Source organism: Numenius arquata, chromosome 5 (genome assembly GCF_964106895.1).
Source record: "Numenius arquata chromosome 5, bNumArq3.hap1.1, whole genome shotgun sequence".
Taxonomy (NCBI): Eukaryota; Metazoa; Chordata; class Aves; order Charadriiformes; family Scolopacidae; genus Numenius; species Numenius arquata.
The window spans coordinates 71,447,485-71,468,614 of record NC_133580.1 but is presented as its reverse complement, the minus strand read 5'-3'; the positions used below and the strand labels follow the sequence as shown (position 1 = coordinate 71,468,614).

Below are 21,130 nucleotides of genomic sequence, written 5' to 3'. Positions count from 1 at the left end.
CTGTGATATTTTTCATTTGTTATGTCCTCAGCATCAGTCTTCAGGAATAGCAAATTAGTCAGAATGAGTATCAATCAGTGACATCTCCATAAAAAACAAAAAAGGGAGACAGACCTCATCTTTAAAGGGAGGGTGAGAAACAACTAATGACACAGAAAGATGAAATGTTTCAACTTCTTTCAAGACTATACTTGACACTATAGAAGAAAAGGGAGAAATTACATGAAATGAGGTTGGATCAACTGAAGTGACCCCAGAACAGCAGCTAATGCGTTACAGAAGCTACCCATACTACATAATCCTCCCTAAGAACCATGTTTACTGTAATTCCCAATGCCAATCCCACAAAACGGGCAGGAACCCACCACAGACTTGGCTGTCCAACAAGGACAAATCCATTCCCTTTCCATGTAAGAAACTATCAGTAAATGTAGCAGAACACTTTGTATTCCCCATTCCCCTTCTCACTGACCCCATCTCAGCTGTCGGGAACCAGACAGCAGTGAGTTATCATCATAGCACTTTTCTGGGTCCTCTTAGCTCAAAGGGGCAGCAGGAATGTTCTTGGAGATAAGGACCACCAGCAGGCAAAGAACAGGACAGGACAACTTTCATAACATGCATCACAATCTACAGCTGGGGGCGATGCTCACACACGCACCTGTTTTTAAGGACACACAGAGAGATCCGGCTGCGCGCAAAGATCTGTGGTGCTAATCAGTAAGCACACTTCTAGCGCTCTGCTGGATTTGTGCTTAACCTTAAACGTGCAAAAGCTTTGCTCAAATGAAACCAGCATGCTTTGATAATGTCACTATTTATAGAATTTCCAGAATTCTTTTGGTGTACTAAGGTTTCGTCCTTTTTCCTTTGTTCATAGATATTTTCCATGAAAAGCAAACTTCACAGCTCTGCAACTAATGGATAGGTTCTCAGGAAAATGTGTAAGAAAAAAAATAACATCCCTCAGAGTTAAATCAAAAGAAGGGGAAGTTTTTCCTGCTGCGTTCTGGGCAATGGAAGACCGCCCATCATTCTGATGAAGCCAGAAAATTTCTTTTACACACACCAGTGAGCTCAGTAAACCTACCGCTAACTCTTTGAGTTATAAGATCTAAACTTTTATAAAATAAACCTTATCTCATATTTTATCTTCTTCTGCTAGTAGAAAAAGCTTACACAATAGCTAATGGTTAAAAAGCAACAAGAGGTTCATTTTATTTTGCCTAAACACAGTATGTAGTCATAAAAACCAAGCGGACCTTCTGCAAACTATTGGTCAAAAGTAACTGGTGTTCCTTAGTGCAACTCTCTTGAGAAAACAATAAGAGATTGTAGAACATTTTCTTGACGTAGACTTGCCCGTTTCATTAGCATTAGCTAATTTAGCAAATCAAATATATCCCATGGATCCACTTCTTGCACTGGAGAGAAATACAACAGAAAAGAAAAAGAGAGTAAGAACCTGTGGCTGATGTAAAGCAGCTGAATACGGTGCTGCTCTTCACTGGAAAGACTTTAAGAAATGTGGTTTGCCCTACAGTGATCTGAAGCTTTGCATGCTCTGCTTGAACTGCGTTTGCCCCTACCTGCCAGCGTACTCTGCACATTGTGCAGGAGATGTTTGGACAGCTCTTGAGAAATCTCCCTCTGCTACACATAATTCTTAGGTACCTCAGAGTCATCACTTTATTAGCTCTTGCTGACAACAGCTATCTTACACTCCATCAATGACTCTACTGGAGTCCCACAGACCAGGCAACAGAACGCCTGAGCATTTTCTTGAGCTCACTTTTGGCAGACAACCTGAAATTAGTGGATCTAATGGTTATATAAATTCATAGGAGGCACTCATGCTTATTTTCCTCTACTTATGGAACCCATTCCTGTGCAAACAGTGCTTTAAGACAACTCTTAAATAAGATAAAACCGCAGCCAAAAGCAAGCTGACATAAGGCAGGTCAGGACTCGTATGTCCTTATTCCTCCAAGCCAGGCTGATGCCGTGTTTAACTTCCTACTAAGGGAGTGGAGAGAACTAGTCCCTGGTTCTTTAACTCCATAATTGCTGGGTCTGCACCCAAGGCCCCGTCAGGAGCCCGGCACCCTCAGTGAGCCCGTGGGTATGGGAGACGCCTGAGGGAGTGCTGACTAGGCACGAGATCACTGGGAAAGTGCCAGCAGACAGGATGGATGCTCTTGGCTTCAGCAATTAAAGACAGATTTAAATATTTACAAAAGAGACAAAGAAGACTGGAGGAAAAGCAGGCAGGAAAAAATGAGAGAGAGAGAAGATTTCTAAACAATAGAAATCTTCACAAAAAGTTCAGTTCATCCAACCTTTTATTCAGGTCACTCCTTCTACCAGCACCAACACTGAGAAAGTGTCTTGGGGTTAAATCCAACAAATACTGACCACATAAAAGGCTGGATATCCGAAGAAATCTCTTCAGCGACTAGAATTTCGCTTGCTCTGTTACCAACAGCACGATGGTTCCCCTTTCTGCAGCAGAAAGAAGCATGACAAAGACCATTGTAATCTCAATTTCCTTTTTCAGCGTATTTTGTAACTAGTCTGAACAATAATTCACATTACTGCAATTTAGCCAAGACATGCATGAGCTACTTAAACACATTCTTCTAGCAAAATTCAAGATCCCCTCCACTAGCCTAATTGCAGACAAATTCAACAGCATTTTTCTGCACAAAACTAAGCAGAAGCTGTGGGTTAAAATCCTAGCATCAACAGAAGCCAAATGTTTTATCACACAATTTGAGAACACGTGTTATGCACAGTACTACTAAGACTTTAAAAATTCTTTGAAGGAAAAATAGATGAGGTTTCAGACAGAGAAGCAGCCCCTTGAAGCATACTGAAATGCTACGGACACAGCGGAGGGATGAAAGAAGAAAGTCAAAAGCAAGAAACGAAGCAGGCACTGGCCTGGAAAGCACAAGAGCGGTGACTGTTGGGGCAAGTCAGAGCCACTGTGGAGAAGCGTAACACAGGAGGAAATGAGAACCACTAAGATAACACGGCAAGATGCAAAGCTGCCGAAAGTTGCCAAGACCATCAGTGAATTTAAAACTTGGCTTACTGCTTCTCTGCCACTGCCCTTGTCTAAGGGATTGCGCTGACAATATGAAAACGCAGCTAAATACAAACTATTGTGATTTGTGGAGCACCCCCAGTCTTCGAGGAGAAACTGTTCTGTGCATGTACGAGCAGAGCAAGAGGCACTCCTTGTCCCAAAGGGCTGCCACACTCCACAGGCAAACGGAGGGCGAGGTGAGACACAGGGAAGAAGGTGTTCCTGAGGTGCTTTCTGAGGACGCTGCAGTCTCTCCACCTGAAATCCATTAACACAGCTTTATATCCACTCGTGAGGCGACTGAGGCCTGAGCCCTATCCAGATAGGACATGAAAAGCGGAGGGAGGGGAAGAAGACAGAGATGCTGCTGTTTAAGAAGCAGGGCCTTCTATCTTTCCTTCGCTGGACCCCAACAGAAAGGGCATCGAGACTGTGCCTTGTTCTGGCAGAAAAGGCTTATCAGCAATGGCTCACTTTGGACGACAGCACTGCCCAGCTGCAGACCTGCACAGCGAGGCTGTGTGTGCAAGCATTACAGAGAACTTTTACACATCCCCCAGCAGCTAGGGCTTAGCAATTTCTATTCTGTATTATGTCGCATGGACTACATACTCTCCCAACATGTAGACTTCACACACAGGGAAGCAAGAGTCCCCTGCAGTCCTTACAGATCACTCACTATGAGCACTGAACCGAAAAACAAACAAAAGTGAAATGAACCCACTACAAAATAATTATACACACACAAAAGAAACCTGTCAACCAGTCCTGCCACCAGCACAGACTTCGAATTAAAAGCAATGTGCCCGTTTATGTGTTCTTTGCTAGGTTTGCACCGCAGCTTCTCTGCGGATTTCAGGGGGAAATCACTACTTTCACTATTTTCCTTTTTTTCTGCTTTATTTTGCTAGTAAACTGAAAAGACTATTGAAAACACTCTATTAACGTTGGTCTCTTTTGGTCAACCACGTACAGAAGTGTTTACTAAAACAGATTGTTACAAGTATGGAAGCATAAGTTATCAAGAGTAGTAATTTAAGGAGAAAGGAACAAATGCATTCCTACATGATAACTGAAGCAGTGATTATGAACTCAAGCTTTTGGTTTACTTACAGAGCTACTGGATATCTGTTTCCTTTTTCATTTAGGAGTGCTCAATCTCCCACCTGGTTTGCTTTCCACCTGCAACACCCACACAGCAGCTGCCATTTACCCCCATTCTAAGGATGGATGCCACATAGTTTTTCAGAAAACACCTTATAAATGCCCGTTTCCAGGAACCTCCCCAAACGGTGATTAGAAAATACATTTGCCAGGTCTGCAGATTTAATTAAACTCTCCTCATACACGCCTGGTTTGTAAACCAACTTAAAAAGTAATATAACACGTCTCTGTTAAACAGTGATACACTCGGACACCTGACAGGTCAGTCTAATAGACACCTGTAAGTTTAGATCAGGTTTCCCACATTCTCCCTTTGACTGCGGCAGCTCCATTTATTAAAGCAAACATTTCAGATCAGGGCAAGCTCTTTGGATAGTGTGCCAAATGAGACAATTTGCATCTTCCCAGCACTGTAGACTCGACTGGATCGGTCTTGGTACCGCCAAGGGTGACATTTCAGACCCTCTGTGGTCCCTTGGGCTGGCGGGGACAGCAGGCTAGTGAGCAGCCCTGCAGAGTTTGTGTCCCAACCCTCCCACTGCTCCCTCCTGACCCTTGCCCGTCTCCCTGCGCAGGTGTGAGCTGCAGCTGGTAAAGCATTAACTTTCTCTGTGTTAACACAACAGAGCTGCTGGCAGCAGCCCTCTGTGCCAGGTTACCGGCACCACAGGGCTATCGGACTATACCTAAGGAAAGACCAACTATGCCAAGGGGCAAATTCTCGGCCGGTATTGCACTCGAGTGAAGTAATAGAGTCCAATTTTCTCCTGTCAATTAGCCTTTGTTGTGGTGCATTTCTTCTTGCAACCCCTGAGGCCTCTCACTCAGTTCAATTTCCAGTCCCTGATGTAATGTGTTATCTATTAGACTTCCCAAATTAATTTTTCTAATGCTTTTGAAGCTTAAATTTTTCTGGGTTTTGTCTTACATCCTCTTATACAAAAACTGCGGCCCCATCTTCCGTGCATTGTCAGTTCCTCAGGAATAGATCTCAGTTTGCACCTGCTCCTCAGGAATAGATCTCAGTGCACCACCTAAGAAGTCAGGGTAATACCTGCTGACTCCCCTTGCAAAGCCAGTATTTACTTTATGGCTACCTACACATCCTTCATAAAGCCAAACCCACGTGGACTTCAGCTCACGCTGAAACTAATCTGAACAAAGAGTGTAGGCAGAGACTACAGTCAAAAGAAGGTGCCTGTTCCTCCCAGTGTTTTCCATGGGCTCTCCATCATGACCTTGGGGGTGGGACACAGACCCACACGGCAGGACACAAGCGTGAGGTGTTGCTGACAACATGGTTCTGCTGCAGGACCAGGCAGAGAACACACACCCAGCCCAGAACCACGATCACTACTGCAGAGAGATGCAATTAATGATTCTTGCAAAACCTGAAGGGGGAATTACCAACTCCCATCTCAAGCACTGGAATCTATGTATGTTGTTATCAAGCACAGGAAGAAAGAGCAGTTCAGAAAGATCGTAAGAAATGCTGCAGAAGATGTCCCTGCTCGTTGCAGGGGGTTGGACTACATGAGCTTTAAAAGTCCCCTCCAACACAAACTATTCTGTGATTCTACAGACTTAGCTTGTATTTCCCAGATTAAAAATAATTCCATTACTGAATATATGTATCTCAATAGGCCAAACTATGACTCTTCAACTCAAATGTAATTTAAACACCACAGAGAGGTAAAACATGGAAATCTGTCACAGACACAAACACTTCAGAAGAAACCTAACCTTTTCTATTAAATAGATGCATGTTAAAAATTCAGTAGACTGCAACAACTACTGTCTCTCAAGTCATCCAGGAAAAAAAACTGTAAATATTCCCAGCCTGTGTTAAAAACAAAGCCAGAACCTTGGTAGCAGTGCTCCTAGGCAACGGGTGCAATAAATGAAAAAACAGGAATAAATATCTAAGTGACTCCGTCCCACAACCCATCAAAAGGAGAACACTTGAGAGTTTTACAGATGCAGAAAACAAGCAAAGCACAGTCCAGGGCTGACAGGAACAGTGTCACCTTGTTTGTGCCTAAAATCCCATCCGATAGCATGGGAAAGATTCAGATGCAAAATTTGGTCTTTATGTCCAAGCACTGTCAGAGAGATTACATATTACTGTGCACCCAATTACACAGGCATCACTCCTGCCTGGTCTTCTAGTATGGGTGACATGTCCCATTTTTACCACAGATAACAAAAAAGAAGGTACCGTAGCTCAAAAGGAAGGGAGAATGTTGGCTGGTTTGCATGGGAGGACATATGTCCATCTACTTCCTTTTGTAAAAATGACAGTGTGACAAGAACACACATTACTGACAGGTGTAATTTCACCCCTGCTTGAAAGGCCATTGCTTAAAGAGGAGACGAAAGCCTCAAACTGATGAATGGGGATGGAAAAAAAATGGACGGAATTAACATTTGTGGTCTCTGAGGGGCTGAGTCATGGGGTTCGTGGGGTTTTCCATTGGACTATGGAGTCGCACTGATTTACAGCATGCTCTGAAAGGACCTGATTGAAACTATTTTCATCTGCCTCCAGATGGCTCCTCGAACACATTGGGGCATTTACAAATGCTACCAGGGACACGTCCAGAGGACACCACAGCAACTGCACACGCTAGCAGCAGTAAATACAATTAAACAATCCTTTTTAATTCATCTGATGCTAACAAGCATTACCCAAATGCCATAGTGGTCAGCAACAGTTTCACAACCAACTTAATAGCACCAGAATTCAACTGTCCATGAACACGGACTTTTAAGTGTTATTAACTCTGTTAGTAGAGAGGTGACGGTCAGCTCCTGCCACGACAGACGTTAAGGAGTTCCCTCACTGCAGTCAATGCCCAGTTTGAAGGGAGGGGTAGATGGGCAGGTTTCCACTCCGAAACTGAAGGCATCCTGGGTCTGCAAAAGGAGGGGAGAAAAGGACCAAGAGGGGAACCTGGATGGAAGAACAACTAGTTTATCGGTTAATAATAATGTGCGAGGGCGGGACAGGAAAAGCAGAAATGCTCCCCAGTACAGACTGTGTGCTCACCCTTCCCCATCAGACAGAAGACAAGAGCTGGAGCATCTCATGACCATCATTCAGAGCACCCTGGGACTGATTAGGGGCAAAAAAAAAAAAAAAAAAAGGCAGAGAGCAGGGAGAAGGCAGCCTTCTAGAAGAAAGACAAAAGGTTCACAGGTTCAGGCATCATCGTGCTCCCTGAACATGGGATATAAGCAAGAGGGGCTCCTTAGAGCTCTACGTGCTGTTACACAACAAAATCACTGTGACCTATGGAACATGCACTACTATTTTTTTCTATTCCCGAATATCAGAACAATTATCTCCATTAGTTTAGATTATATTATTTGACTGGAGTTGTTTATTTCATCGCCTATGCTGTAAACTGACATCGCAGATAGCACCTCGCCGCTGTGGGTTATCACAGCAAGAACCTTGCCGGAGCCAGTCGTGCCTATCAGCTTCTCAGCTGTTTTTTCAACCTTCTGGAGAAAGCCCATTATGGTGTTACAGAACACGTGTATACAGCCAGTTGTCTCCTTGCATAGGTGATTACAGAACACAAAAGAAGAGCTGATCCCTAATTTTAAGAATGTAAGTATTACCAGAAGCACTAAAAGACAATTTTTGTTTACAAAACAGAAAGATGTAAAAGACTAAACCAAGGTCACTGAACACTAATGTTTCTGGTACACCCAGACTAGATCCAAGGCCCTGCGAGCGCTCAAATGTCTGTGAGCCCACGGTTGATATTTATTAAATACTATTGTAATTTTTCAAGACGTAAATTCTCACAGCATCTTCACAGTGCAAACTGTGACCCTTCCGGTTGCAGAGATGTGAAAAATAGGTAAGTTAAACACTGAGGAATATACATATATATAGTACACAAGAAAAAAACAGCCAACAATGAAAGAGATCTGCTGTCTGGTTCTTTCCTTTGACTTATTTTCAAGCCAAGGAGGAGGGAGGAGGACTGGTTTACCTTTGGCATTTTAGTGCATTTTAGGTTAACAATCTGTTTTCTCTTGTATTGTTTTATTTGGCATTTGTGGGACACTTACACAGTTGTTAGGAGTACATACGCCAACACATATGCTCAGAAGAATTTCACTAAGGCAGATCTGACTCTCAAGTGTTTGTTTTTGTACATTGCAGTTTATGATCCAGCACAGCCAAACTGAAAAGGGTTACAGAATCACATGGGGTTGGAAGAGACCTCTGGAGATCATGTAGTCCAACCCTCCTGCCAAAGCAGGTCCACCCAGAGCAGGTTGCACAGGAACTTGTCCAGGTGGGTTTTGAATGTCTCCAGAGCAGGAGACTCCACCACCTCCCTGGGCAGCCTATTCCAGTGCTCTGCCACCCTCACAGCAAAGAAGTTCCTCCTCATGTTTAGGTGGAACTTCTTATATTCAAGTTTGTGCCTGTTTCCTCTTGTCCTAATATTATTAGAACAACAATGCTGACCGCACATCATGAAAATAGACAATAATAAAGCAATTAAGCATGAGTGCTACATCTATTTAAGAAACAGTTTACAGGTTCTGTGAAAGCAAAGTAGGGTAGAGTTTCTCACATGTTGTCAAGAGCCATTACTCGAGCACTGCAGGAACACAGTGATCCCATGATCAACATGTATGAAGAGAAGTTCTTCCCCAGCATCGCTGCAAAGTGCCTATGGCATGATGCAAAATAAGTTTCTCTGTCTCTTAAAGGGAAAAGAAAAACTCATCCCTTCTTACTTATAGGATACTGCTCAAAAGTCATTATGACCTCTTCCAACTGTGCAATACCTAGTAAAAAGGGCTTCTGTTTGGGTTCTGCTATTTTAAGTATAAGTAGACAGATATTTACAAGTGTTATTTGTTGAAATTTAGATTAGCTTCCTGGGGAAGTTGATCATTAAACTGTAAATGATTACATTTCTCATGGTTCTCTCCCAGACAGCTCATTACACTATCTAGTTCTTTGATTTTGCTGTTCACAGCGAAAAATGTTTCCCAGATAAACACATCGGATTGGAGATGTGAAAAGAATACTCTTTTTTTTTCTCCACCCCTTTGGGGAGCTGTTCAAAACTTACCCAGTGGTAGACAAACAGGCTCTGCTGTCTAGCGAGAACTGCAGTTTAAGCTTCAGCTGGAATAAAATTTAACTTAACCACCTTTGAGATGCTTCCATCTAACAGGCCAAAGCAGCACTATTTATCTACAAGCAACACAAGTTGTGCTTCAAAACAAACATGGATCAAAATAAACTTCTAAAATACCCACAAATACTGATCTCTCTTTCTCTCCCTTGCTTTTTCACTCATATTGAGATATACACTTGGTACTCTCCCAAATTCTTGAAGGGAAAGTATTTCATTTTCACACAACAGCATCCTGGAGAGAATGTTCTGGACTGCCTGCCTTAATAGGAGCTTTCAGCTTCAAGAAAAACACACGTAATGTAGATTTCACAGAACATGTATCTAGGCCTTCCCTGCCTTGAAGATGGTGGGTGCCATTGCCCCACTGTGCCTGGCTTCTGTCCTCACGGACATTCCCTCAGAGCAGCCCCAGGGACACTTTGGAGCAAAGAAGATGGAACCAAACAGGCACAATGACAGCCCAAAGCTCTTTGAAGGTACTCAGCTAGCTAGAAAATGCTCCTTACCAATTATTTGGAGGTTGCAAAACCTTCCGATAGCAAATCTGCTAGAAAAGCAGCTCTGCCATGCTGGAAGACCTCTGCCAGGGTTCCCCTCTGTCCTGAGATTTTGACTAAGTAGGGAGCTCGGCTACCGTGTAACACAGTGCTCTCATACTTCACGTGAGTTCTCCAGTAAGTGTAGCGTATTATTTATATCCAACTGCATCAGTGTGATTTCCTCAAGAAATTGAACATCTTCCATGTATTGCAGTGTCACCACATTTCAAGTTCCTGTGAGATAAAACCAAAGTATGTTGTCTTTGTCATTCACAGAGGCTTTTGACTGAGGCGCGTGGTTGACCTCAATTGTTTTCTAGGTCTGCAAGAAATGACCTACAGGCATACTTTGTGCATGTGCTCGGGTCATTTATTACTCTACAATTCAAAAAGTATATAACATAATGAAAGCACATGCTGTATTGACTATTCTGTATTGTTTTGAATTAGGAGGTCACTGGGTACTTGGCAAGGACCCGCATGACCATCTGATGACTTGTTGATTCCATCTCATGGTACCAGGTGGCTCTCTCCATAAACATTCAATCACAGCAAATCGCTTTGTCAAAAAGAAACAATTTCCCCTCACAATAAACTCTGTTCTCAGTGACATCCAAGAGTTCGCAAGCATGTACAGAGTACAGCTGTAACGTTGCGCACGTTAACAGGCAAGGTGGCCAAGAATGTCACTCAAATGCTAAGGAGGGAAATACTCACAAATATTGCATATAACATACCAAACCCCCTTAAAGCCCATTAGTTCTCACTCCAGCTGTCTTATTAAGCTTCTTTCAGTAATGCTTTGAATGTCTTTTCTTACAGCTGGTTTTCACTGAGTCTCACTTATCAGACCATTAGTTAATTTGAGCAAATGAAATGATCTGTTGACAGAATAGCTGTTTATTTCTTTCATTTCCACTAAAAGCTTTCATGCATCAGCTCTTTCCGCCTTTCTCCATTGCTTCTTTTAGAGGTAATAATTTATAATGTGAAAGTCATTGTGTTTGGTAACATTAGGCAGCCAGATGTTTGGGTTTTGTTTTCTATCACTAGGAAAAGAGAAACACTCCTACAGTAAAGTTTGAAGAGCTGAAAATACTAATAAATACATGCAAGCATAATGATTTTTAAAAGTCAGTGACCAAAGAATAAAAAATATATTCTTTTTTAAATTATCACCATTTTCCTATCAGTACCATCATATTTCAACGAGCTTACCCATATACCTTTTTACCACACTGCTTATTTGTTTTAAACTAACATTATAAAATACGTGCAACGTGAAATATGTCTAAGAACAAACACTGAAAGGCTCTTAAAACACGCACACACTATTGAAAAATACAGGTTTTCCAATTAAATCTTGTTATTACTTATTTACTGAGAACTGACAATGTGTTTCACTAAGGTTCATTTTGTGCGTGCCCAGGAGCAATATAGAACTATCTCCAGAGTTACAGGTACCACTTCCAACTGGGATCTTGTGCGTCACAGGTTTTAACTCCTGTGACACCCCCTGGGCTTACATTCACACCTGCAAAAAGCTCGTGCTGTGTACACAAAGCGAACTAAACATCAAACTCAGCTTCCAGTTCAACACAGGAAGAACCCAGCTGACAGCAGCAGAGAAATACCGAGATCAATATGGAACCCGAGGTCCTTATTCACGCTGAAGAATTATTTTTTTTCCGATAAAATAGTGCTGTCTCGAGGAAGACTGTAACTTAGGAGTACCCATACAAGGGGTGGGGCTCTGGCTCCATTTAGCCCACTGGTGACAAAACAGCCACTGGCTTCTGCAGGGGCATAATTTCAACCTCCATTTCCAAGGAGACAAAACAGTGCATCCAGAGATGTGGCAAGCAGCCAGCTAGTACGTCCTCCGCTTTGTACAAGGATCCTACAGGAGAATTTCCCAGAAAACACACACACATCCTCCTTTAAGGTAAACTTGACGTTTTACCATCTGAATTAAAAGTTTTCAACCTGATATTTTCTGACTTTAAACACAGCAATTTTTTTAGAATACTTAATAAGCAAAGGGCTACTGCAGAAAGCAAATTCAGGTTAGAGGAACAAATTTGTAAGCAAGTCTTTGTCAGAGACCAAGAAAGTTAGCTTTAAAAAAAAGACAAACTAGCCACTTCAAGAACATTTAAGTATAAGAGACAGAGAACTGCCATGGTTCATCCAGTGGCAGCCACACTGCCGTTCCGCAGAGGTGAGAGTCCTCCCGCTGTCAAATCAGGACTTTTGCTCCACAGCTCTAACACCGGCCAAAATCCCTCCAGTCCCTAGGTACAAGTAAACCCTGGGATCACCAGGAATTGCGAAACACACATCTGAATCACTAAACAGCAATTTTTCGGTGTTCAAAATAATCTACAACCCATGTATTACAATTAAACTAGATTGATTTTTCCACGATACTGCACCTATGACTTACAGAGAAGGAATCTTGGGGGGGAAAAATAATAATCATATTAACTGGTCCTTTTAAAGATACATTTCTCCAGGACAGATTTGATAAACACAAAGAAAAATCATACTGAACTTAAGCCCTGCCTTAGCATGCTGTATAACACTTTAAGTAACATTCTTTGCTTGCTGCCTTATCCCCGTTCTGTTGCCAATGCCTCATGATCCTACAGGTGAAATAATAGAAATAAAACTACACCATAAACGTACAGCCAGCTCCCCAACAGCTGGTTTTGAGGTTCAGAGGACTCTGGATCCAACAGTCCCATTTCCAAGTGTCCCAAGTGCTTTTGTGCCCCATTGCCCCTGTTGCCAAATATGCACTGGAATATGGTACATGAACGGTAGCAGCTGATCACGCCTATGACTTCTGGAGATAAAATCTCAGGAAAAAAGGTTCCGCTTGTCATCTGCACAAGAAGTCTCAACAAATAACATGATTTCCACACATCCCTGCACCATTTTAACTGAGGAGAAATGCATACTAAGCCTTCAAGAGATGAAATACAAAGATTACATCTATGCCCAAGAAACAAAGTTTCATTTATTTCATAGTACATTCTCTCCAGTGACACAGAATTTGATATATATTTTGTATTTCAAGGGAAGAAGTTATTTGTTTGAAATTATGTTATGATTACCTACATGACTCAGGCAATTTCCATAGCCATTTATTAAACATGGGTTCAGTTAAAAGGAAAATAAACATCTCCATAATATCCTCTTTTTCTGGAGAAGGAATCCTTCATAGACGTTGGGAAGCAGTAAAGGGAAAAAAGACCATGTCAGCACAATGTTGCTGGTCATATACAATACAATCTTATACTTCATCAAGTTTTCAACACTGGTCACAGGTATATTAGAAAGTGCCTAATTCGAAAGTTTTTCTAAGTCAGATACAGTGGTTGCTTTGAACAGCTCTACAGGAACAAGCTGTAACCAGTGCTTTTATACAGCTTCAATAATACACATTTCAAAGACAAAATGCCCAGCCATCTAACTGCTTTCACAGCCAATATCCAGTGCAGAAAAACCCTAAACAAGTTCCATTTTACTAGGCATGAATTTCATCTGATCTCCTGGCTGTAGCGCTCACACGACCAAGAACAGGAACATCAGGTGCTCTTTTGTTGGATTTTTTTTTTTGTGTGGAAACCTTTTTTTCCGCCCTAATCAGTGAAACAGGGAGAGGAATCCTTAGCTTACTAATGTCCCTAATTTCCATCAACGGATTTCACCTAATTATTTGAAGCGCCTAAACGCTTTTGATGCTAGCATTAATGCCCGCAAGAACATAACTATAAATTGTTCCAATGGCCACGAAATCCAAATCCAAGCTCACAGGGTACCTATGTCTTCAGACACATCAGTGCAACCGTCGTCTTCCTCTGCCCCACCACCCCAAGCTTCTCCCAAAGATAAGCCTCAAGGTGTGCACAGAGTAACTGCAAGACTTGCTCTGGGACACAAAAAGGAATTCCCCAGTATTGCGTAACTTCCTATGGCTTTTGTAAATACAAACTATGATATCCACGAAGCCCTTTATCACCTTGAATAAACAAGTAATATTTAATGCATACCAGAGTATAGGTGAGGGCTAGATAGGTTAAACATACACCTGTGTAAAGAAGTCAAGAGCTGTCTGCCTGCCAAGTTCATCTGATCATGAGACTTGCCTTGGATTTCAGGTGAATTCTCATTTACAAGAGCATAGAGAATTCACCAGTAACGCGAAAATCCATCTCTAGCTGGTGGCTACCTCACCCCGCAGCCCCTGCTCATGCTTTAAAACTATCTTCTACCTCATACATCTTATTTCTCACATAAACTTTTCTGGATCAACTTTTTCAATGGAACTGGTTAATAAGCAAATACATGCAACACGTCTGTCATGACGGGTTCGTTTAGAGAATTAACCTCCCAGATCAACTCAACACATGGATGATCTGCCAAAGCCAATATGAAATGAAGAGGAAATAGGAACCTCAGCTCATCAAGCCACACAGAGCAACCAAGCACAGCTGAGAGAGATGCTTTTTCCCAGCCCAAGCACAGTAAAGAGCAGTTTTGAGACCGGACGTCTTTTAATCCTCTTCCTCCCAGTCTCTGTGAGGAAAGAGACATTTTACCCTGATATTTTGTTACTTTTTTGTTTTGGTTTTGTTGGGCTAGGTTTTTTAATCATTTTTGTTTGATTGGTTTGTTCAAGTTTTGTAGGTTTTGATGTTGTGTGGTGGGTTTTTGGTTGGGTTTTTGTTGTTGGGTTTTTTTGTACAAACAAGATAGGCTGGCTGTATATCCAGAAAAGACAAACAGAAAACCAGTTTCTGGCAGAGTTTGGTTTCTGAGGGTCTGGACGTACCAGCAGACCTTGCACAGGTAACAAGTGGGAGCACTGCGACCGTTAGCTCCATCTCCACGGCGTGACAGCCCTGTCACGGTGACAGGCACAAGTGCTTCCAACCCTTGAACAAAGGGCTGAGCCTTGCTGTGGGTAATACTAGAGCAAAGTAAGAATTACAAAAAGCTTTGTCAAGATCGCACTCATTCAGCTTCTGGAAAGTTTTTTAGATCCTTTTTCCTCTCCCATTTCTGCAGTAACCCCAAGGCCCAGCTCTAAAACAGGTAACCCCGTGGAGCAGCATTAACTCCCGCTGTGCTGAGGGCCACCACAACAGATCAGCTCATCCTGACAATGCTGTCACATGTGCGCAGTGATTTTTTGAGGTAGACCACAAAGCCTTATACAGCCTTCTCTGGATGGACTGAGAAAAGTTAGTCTTACACTGACCAGTCTTTTGTAAGGAATCAGGAGGACTTAATGAAATTGCTCACTGTCTGAGACAGACCCAAGTTACAGCTGTCTCGTGGTGCCTTCCAGAGAAGGATGGGAAGTCACACGATGGCTCCCTGCTGCGTCTCTCCTGTTTATTAGTCCAACTTGTGTGACATGGAACCAAGTCCCATGGCTTGCACTGCCTTCATCTCAAGAGGAGGAGCAGGTTCCAGACTCCACACGCTGATCGGAGCAGCACAGAAACCACACGAGTGTCTCTCACCAAGCACACGTGGGGCCCTGCAGGGTAAGCATTGCTTGGCAGCGGTTTTACCTTTCCAAACAGGCAGTGTTTTCTCTGGGTAGGCTGGTCTTCTCAGCAGCCAGTGTACAGGGGCTTAGAACCCAAGTGCAACCCCTAAAAACCTACAGAACTGTCTATAGCCCTGGTAATAATACAGGTGGCACAGTCAAAAAAACCAAAACCAAACCCAAACATGGTTTCATAAGCGAATACTTTCTCTCTGTTCATTAGGTGCACAAGAGTAAAACACAAAAATGCCTTCTGTGTGTATTTATGATTGTAGCCACCAGGTTTATGTTCTGAATCACTATTTGAAATGCATTCTCACATTGAAGTGTATTAAGAAAACATTATGGGGTCTCCTGTAAACTAGCAAACTGCAGGAAAGACCGAGTTGAGGCCGAAATTGTACACTTGATATACTTCATTATATCTAGGTATGTACTGAAGAGCTTGTAATAATACTCGCTGTTCCAGAAACTTTTGATACATAACCAGAGGCTGTTTTGGGGGCCTAGAAATTTTATCCCTGCAGGAGGCCTGGGAACTTGGGAACTGAGACCAGCTGTCTTCGTTTTGATGGGATGCTTACTATTTATTTTTTATTTTAATTTTAAAGGATAGCCCATAATTTATTTACCTTCATTTTTCAGAGCCCCACCTGTAACTCACCAGGCAGAGTGCTAAACCCTTACCGGTGCTTTCTGAATCCAGGCTCTGCTGACCACAGCGGTGGTGGCTCCCGCCTGCCTGTCTCAATACCATCTGCGACAGCAGCATAAGGATACTCGGCACAAGAGCAGAGAGGGGAACCAAACCAGCCCCAACATAAAAAGACATGCCTCAGAGCATCAGAAAAAGAAAATAAACAAAAAAATTCTGCAGAAAAAAATCTTTTGGTTCAGTAAACCCAAGGAGTTCAAAATAAATAAATAAATTAATTAATTAAGCATATGAACCTAATTCTACCTTTTTCTGTCCTAGATTCTCAGGGCTAAGTTTTACACCCAGGGAGGGGAATCTCTAGCAGAAGCTTCCAGGAGCTCCCAGACTGCACTGGATCCTCAATGAATACTACTGCCTGTGTCCACAGACTGAGAAGCCCATCACTGACCTTAGCTCTTTCCAGTGCCCTCCTCAGGCCCTCTCCGGCACCAGAAAAGCACCCCCCAGCACAGCAAGGGGTCGGGAGTCAGTCCCCAGGGATGTCTCAGCCAGCCCAAGCCCTGGGCTCTGCCCTGCAGCCCTTGCAGAAAGCCAGAAATACCTCACAGCCTGTTTCTGTGCAAAAGGGTCCTGGCTAACTCAGTGGTGTCCCCACCTGTACAATGAAGAAATTACATTTCCTTTACAGGATGCTCTGAAAACTACACCCAGAAAGGGAACTGTAAGGTGCTACAATTAGCAATTGCTTTTTTTTTTTTTTTATATTATGGTAAATATGTGGAGTAGGTCACAGAGTGACTTAGCATTTAGCATTTTCAAGGCTAAACCGATGCAGCATTGTTCCACTCTATCTCATTTCTGCCATACATTTAATCTTTGTGTCCTATTTCTCCCATAGAAATCCTTAAACATCCCTAGAAGCACAGTTCCCAGGATATTTGTAGGGCAGCTGAAACCCTAAGGTGTTTGAAGATTCATGAGAAAGCTTCCTCGCATATGTTGTGGAACCACACTTCAGGCAGCATTTCCTCTGCAAATTGTAGAGATTAACTAGCTAGCCATAACTGAATAAATATCCACCCTAGAATTACGGGAGGAGGGGAGTTATGCATTTGCTTCAATTAGGAGAGTTGAAGGAAAGCAAAAAAAATAATTAGTGTATGCCTGATCACCTTCCTAAACAAGCAGGACCAGGAAACAGGATCACAATCACTTTTGACTTCCAGAATGCCCAGCGCTGCCTTTGCGGTTACTTTTATTATTTTTCTTTAACATGAGAGGCAATCTAACAGACAGAAATCCAGGCTCCTGCTACCCCATGAAGAAGGAGGCAAGAAACAGCACTATTCTATCTAAACACAGCAGTAAGACCATTCTGGGCTCATTTTCAGTTGTGTTATGAAGTTTAAATGGAAGCAGATTGAACTTAAATTACGAAACTCAAAACTTCCTCCCTTGTACGGCACGCAGGCACAAACTCTTCTTTGTGCAAAACTAAAGCTATTCAAAAGCCAAGGATATAGGACCATCCTGCCTTTGAATTGAAGGATACTGATCTAGCTGTATTGACAAGTGGCAATTTAAACTTTTCCAACACTGTCCCCAACCACACCTACATGAGTGCGGGGGAGCGAGAAGCGAAGCAGCAGGTTCCCCAGTGGCCTCTGCCAGCATCAAGTGGTGAAGCAGAGCACGGGCAGGCACCGGCACAGCCCTACTAGCCTCTACCAGCTGGCCCAGCCAGGAGGCATGTGGCCGTATTCCTAACACCTTCCTCTTAGACCCAGCACATCAACCACCCCACCAAACTCAGCAGGGAAACTCCAAGAGCACCGATATTCATGAGTGTCAAAGAGATTCTCCCAGCGATCAGACTGCATCTCCCCTCTTTAAAACACACATGGGAATGAATTTTGCAAAGCAGAAATCTACAACTTCTTATGAAGTCAAAATACACTTCACTCAATGTTTTTCCTCTTGTATCCTTCATCTCATCACTTACCTTCTGCAGACTTCTGGGCAGTGTTTTCATATGCTACCCTTATTTAAAAAAAAAAAAAAAAAAAAAAAAAATTGACATCAAGTTTATAGGTTTCAAGAAATCTCTCCTAAATCAAATATTTTTTCAAACATTCCACCTGAAGTTTTCCTGTAAAATACCTTGTTTTCCTATTCAGATTCATTTTTAAGCTTTTAAGAAGATTGTATTCTCGCGGGTACTCACAGAAATTCTTCCAGTACGATTGGCTTCCTCTCTTTCTGCCAGGGCCCGCAAAAAGTTGTCTTTCAGTTCTTTTCCTACGCTTGCTAGTGACCTAGAAAAAAAGTGGTATAATTATACTATTAATTACTGCCACAGAGTTTGGGTTCACTGTTGGGTAAAGTGTTATGCAAATGTAAGGAGACAGTCTTCACCCTATCGTAGCTAATTTCTCTATTTCCTCTTCTGCTTTTAGAAACCCTTAAACCACTCTTCAAAATTCATCACTACCGCAGATGTACGATATAATACTAGTTTATCAAAAGGTGACTTCTACTAAGGCACATTTTCAATTATACATCTGGAGTAATCTAAGCGCTTATTTTATATCCCAAGAATTATGGCCAAAGTCATGTTTACATAAGAATAACAAATTTTCACAGTGTGTCAATATAAACTTAAACAGATTTAATACCTTACTCTTCAGCCAGAGACCAATCAATAGGGTCAATATAGTTTCTGTATCCTTAAGTACAAAGCATGAAAAGAAAAACCAATTTTGCTCCAGAAAAATTGGCAAAAAAAAAAACCCCAACAAAAAAAACCCAAAAATCACAGAAAAGGATACCATACACTAAAATTTACTTGACAGCCTTTTAACATAGCACCCTAGAACTCAGTCATTAAAAATATAAAGCACACATAGAATCATAGGATCATCTAGGTTGGAAGGGACTCTTTAAGATCATTGAGTCCAACCATAACCTAACACATCAGATGGACAAAAGCACTGAATATCGGCCAAACCCGTCAACAAAAACGTGATTCTTTAAAATGGTTTATACAAGACTCTCAACCCAATCCAAAACTCTTCTCCATCTGCAGGGGCATCGCACGCACAAGAAGGAAGCAGAGACTTCCGAAATCTTGCACTAAAGTGGCGTCAGTGGTAACTTTTCTCCTTTTGGTGTCTGAAGTGGTGAATGTGAACTGAAAAGAGCTCTCTCAGTCAACCCAAGGCAAACCAGTGCCTCCGAGTTCAGCACAGATCTACCTGAAAGGGGAAGGATTATTATGTTCCCCACTATCTTGAGACGAATATTCCAATAAATAGCAGTAACATTTGTCAATATAAGTAGAGGGAATACAGCGTCAGTAACAATCTTTCTATCAAGTGTATAATGTATCAAGTCTCAAATAAAAGAGCACCACAAACACTGAAAAATTCCCTTTGGTAAGTTTTTAAATATAGACATGCATGGGAATGTTCTTAAACTGAGCAAAAAGCCTGCATCCAAGCTTCAAAACTCTGATGTAGAGCTATTGGGTCAATCCCTGGCCACTTTACCAGCTGTTATCTAGAAGTGCATTCATTCAAAACTGTTTCAGAAGTCCATCTGCTGCACTGTAAAAACGAAAAACGAAAGACTAACATATGGATTAAAACACCTCAATTAATTAGATGTAAAGGACAGATGAAAAATGGAGTATCAAATTCTTCTCTTCCTGTCCCGTTAAGAATTCTAGATTCCCAAAGTCTTCCTTTCTCTGGCAGAGGTTAACACTAAATCAACAGTAAATCCATGTTTAATAACTTTCTAGCCAACTTCACTTGATGTTTGTGGCTCCCATTTTGAACCAGAAGGCTGTGGGTGCCTGAAAGATTATGTGTTTTTATCCACTTAAATCTTAGGCTCCACCTAAGAGACTCCGCCTTTCCTTAAAAACCTTGTCTTCCTCCCATCCTTCATTCACTGGCAAAATAATCACTGACCCACTTGTTGAATACTAAGACGTATAAAACTTTTTTAGTAAGTATCATTACTTCTGCATTAGAAAACACCGAGCCATGCCTGAAATCAAGCTGTGCTGTTTCTGGAAAATGAGCTATCACTGGATGGCCCTGTCTAGGTCAAAAATCACAGAGTGTTAAGACACAGACCTAACACATCACAGGTGCATCACAGGTATAAGGCAGCAGCTTTTCACAACCCTCGAGATAATTCCAAAAGGGCATTATTGTGCCTGACTTGCTGTGTCGACTACTCAGGGTCTATCTCAGCAAGTCCAGCTTCTGAAAGATGCAAGATGAGAAAAGGCATCATCTGATACGTATGTATTTTCTATATGCTATTCTCAGCGACAAAGCCCCCCTTGCTCTGCAGAAGATGCTTCAACATCTACAAAATGTAAAAAAAAAAAAAAAAAAACCCACCACCCTGGATTTGACTAAAATAAATTCATTCTTCTGTGGCCCACGAGAAAAACCATCAACAACAATATTATGGCTCAATAAAACATTAGGAATGCAACACATCGTGGTTGAAGTGACACAGAAGCAAGATCACCTGGAGCAGAGCTTAGTATTAACCAGCTGCAGGGTAGGACAGAAGACACACACACACCAAAAAAAAAAAAAAAACCCAGGCAAAATTATTCTTGAGACACATCTGAGAAACAAATGAAACATTTGTTCATTTAGAGAAACATTTTTAGAATTATATTATTTTACCCTCATGACAACGTCCCTAGTGGCCTAAAAGTACAAAAAAAAAAATTGATGCAACCATGAGTGCAGAAACAAAACGTGTTCTCTGTATCAGACTCTTAATCTCTTCGAAATCCTCTCTTTTAAATATATACTATTACTATATATACAGTATTACTGGATCAAGAATAACAGAAGGTATCACTGTTAAATCTGAATCACAAAGAAAGCAGAAATAGGCTCAGGC

The 21,130-nt window shown here is 41.9% G+C and overlaps 1 protein-coding gene across 1 annotated transcript in view; it reads right to left on the bottom strand.

Moving 5' to 3' along the window:
• Positions 1 to 21,130, bottom strand: part of CFAP299 (cilia and flagella associated protein 299) — a 202,595-nt gene that overhangs the window by 117,470 nt on the left and 63,995 nt on the right. Inside the window, exon 3 of the mRNA XM_074147785.1 lies at positions 18,420 to 18,510. Coding sequence (XP_074003886.1) covers positions 18,420 to 18,510 — 91 coding nt within the window. The remainder of the gene's footprint in view (positions 1 to 18,419; positions 18,511 to 21,130) is intronic.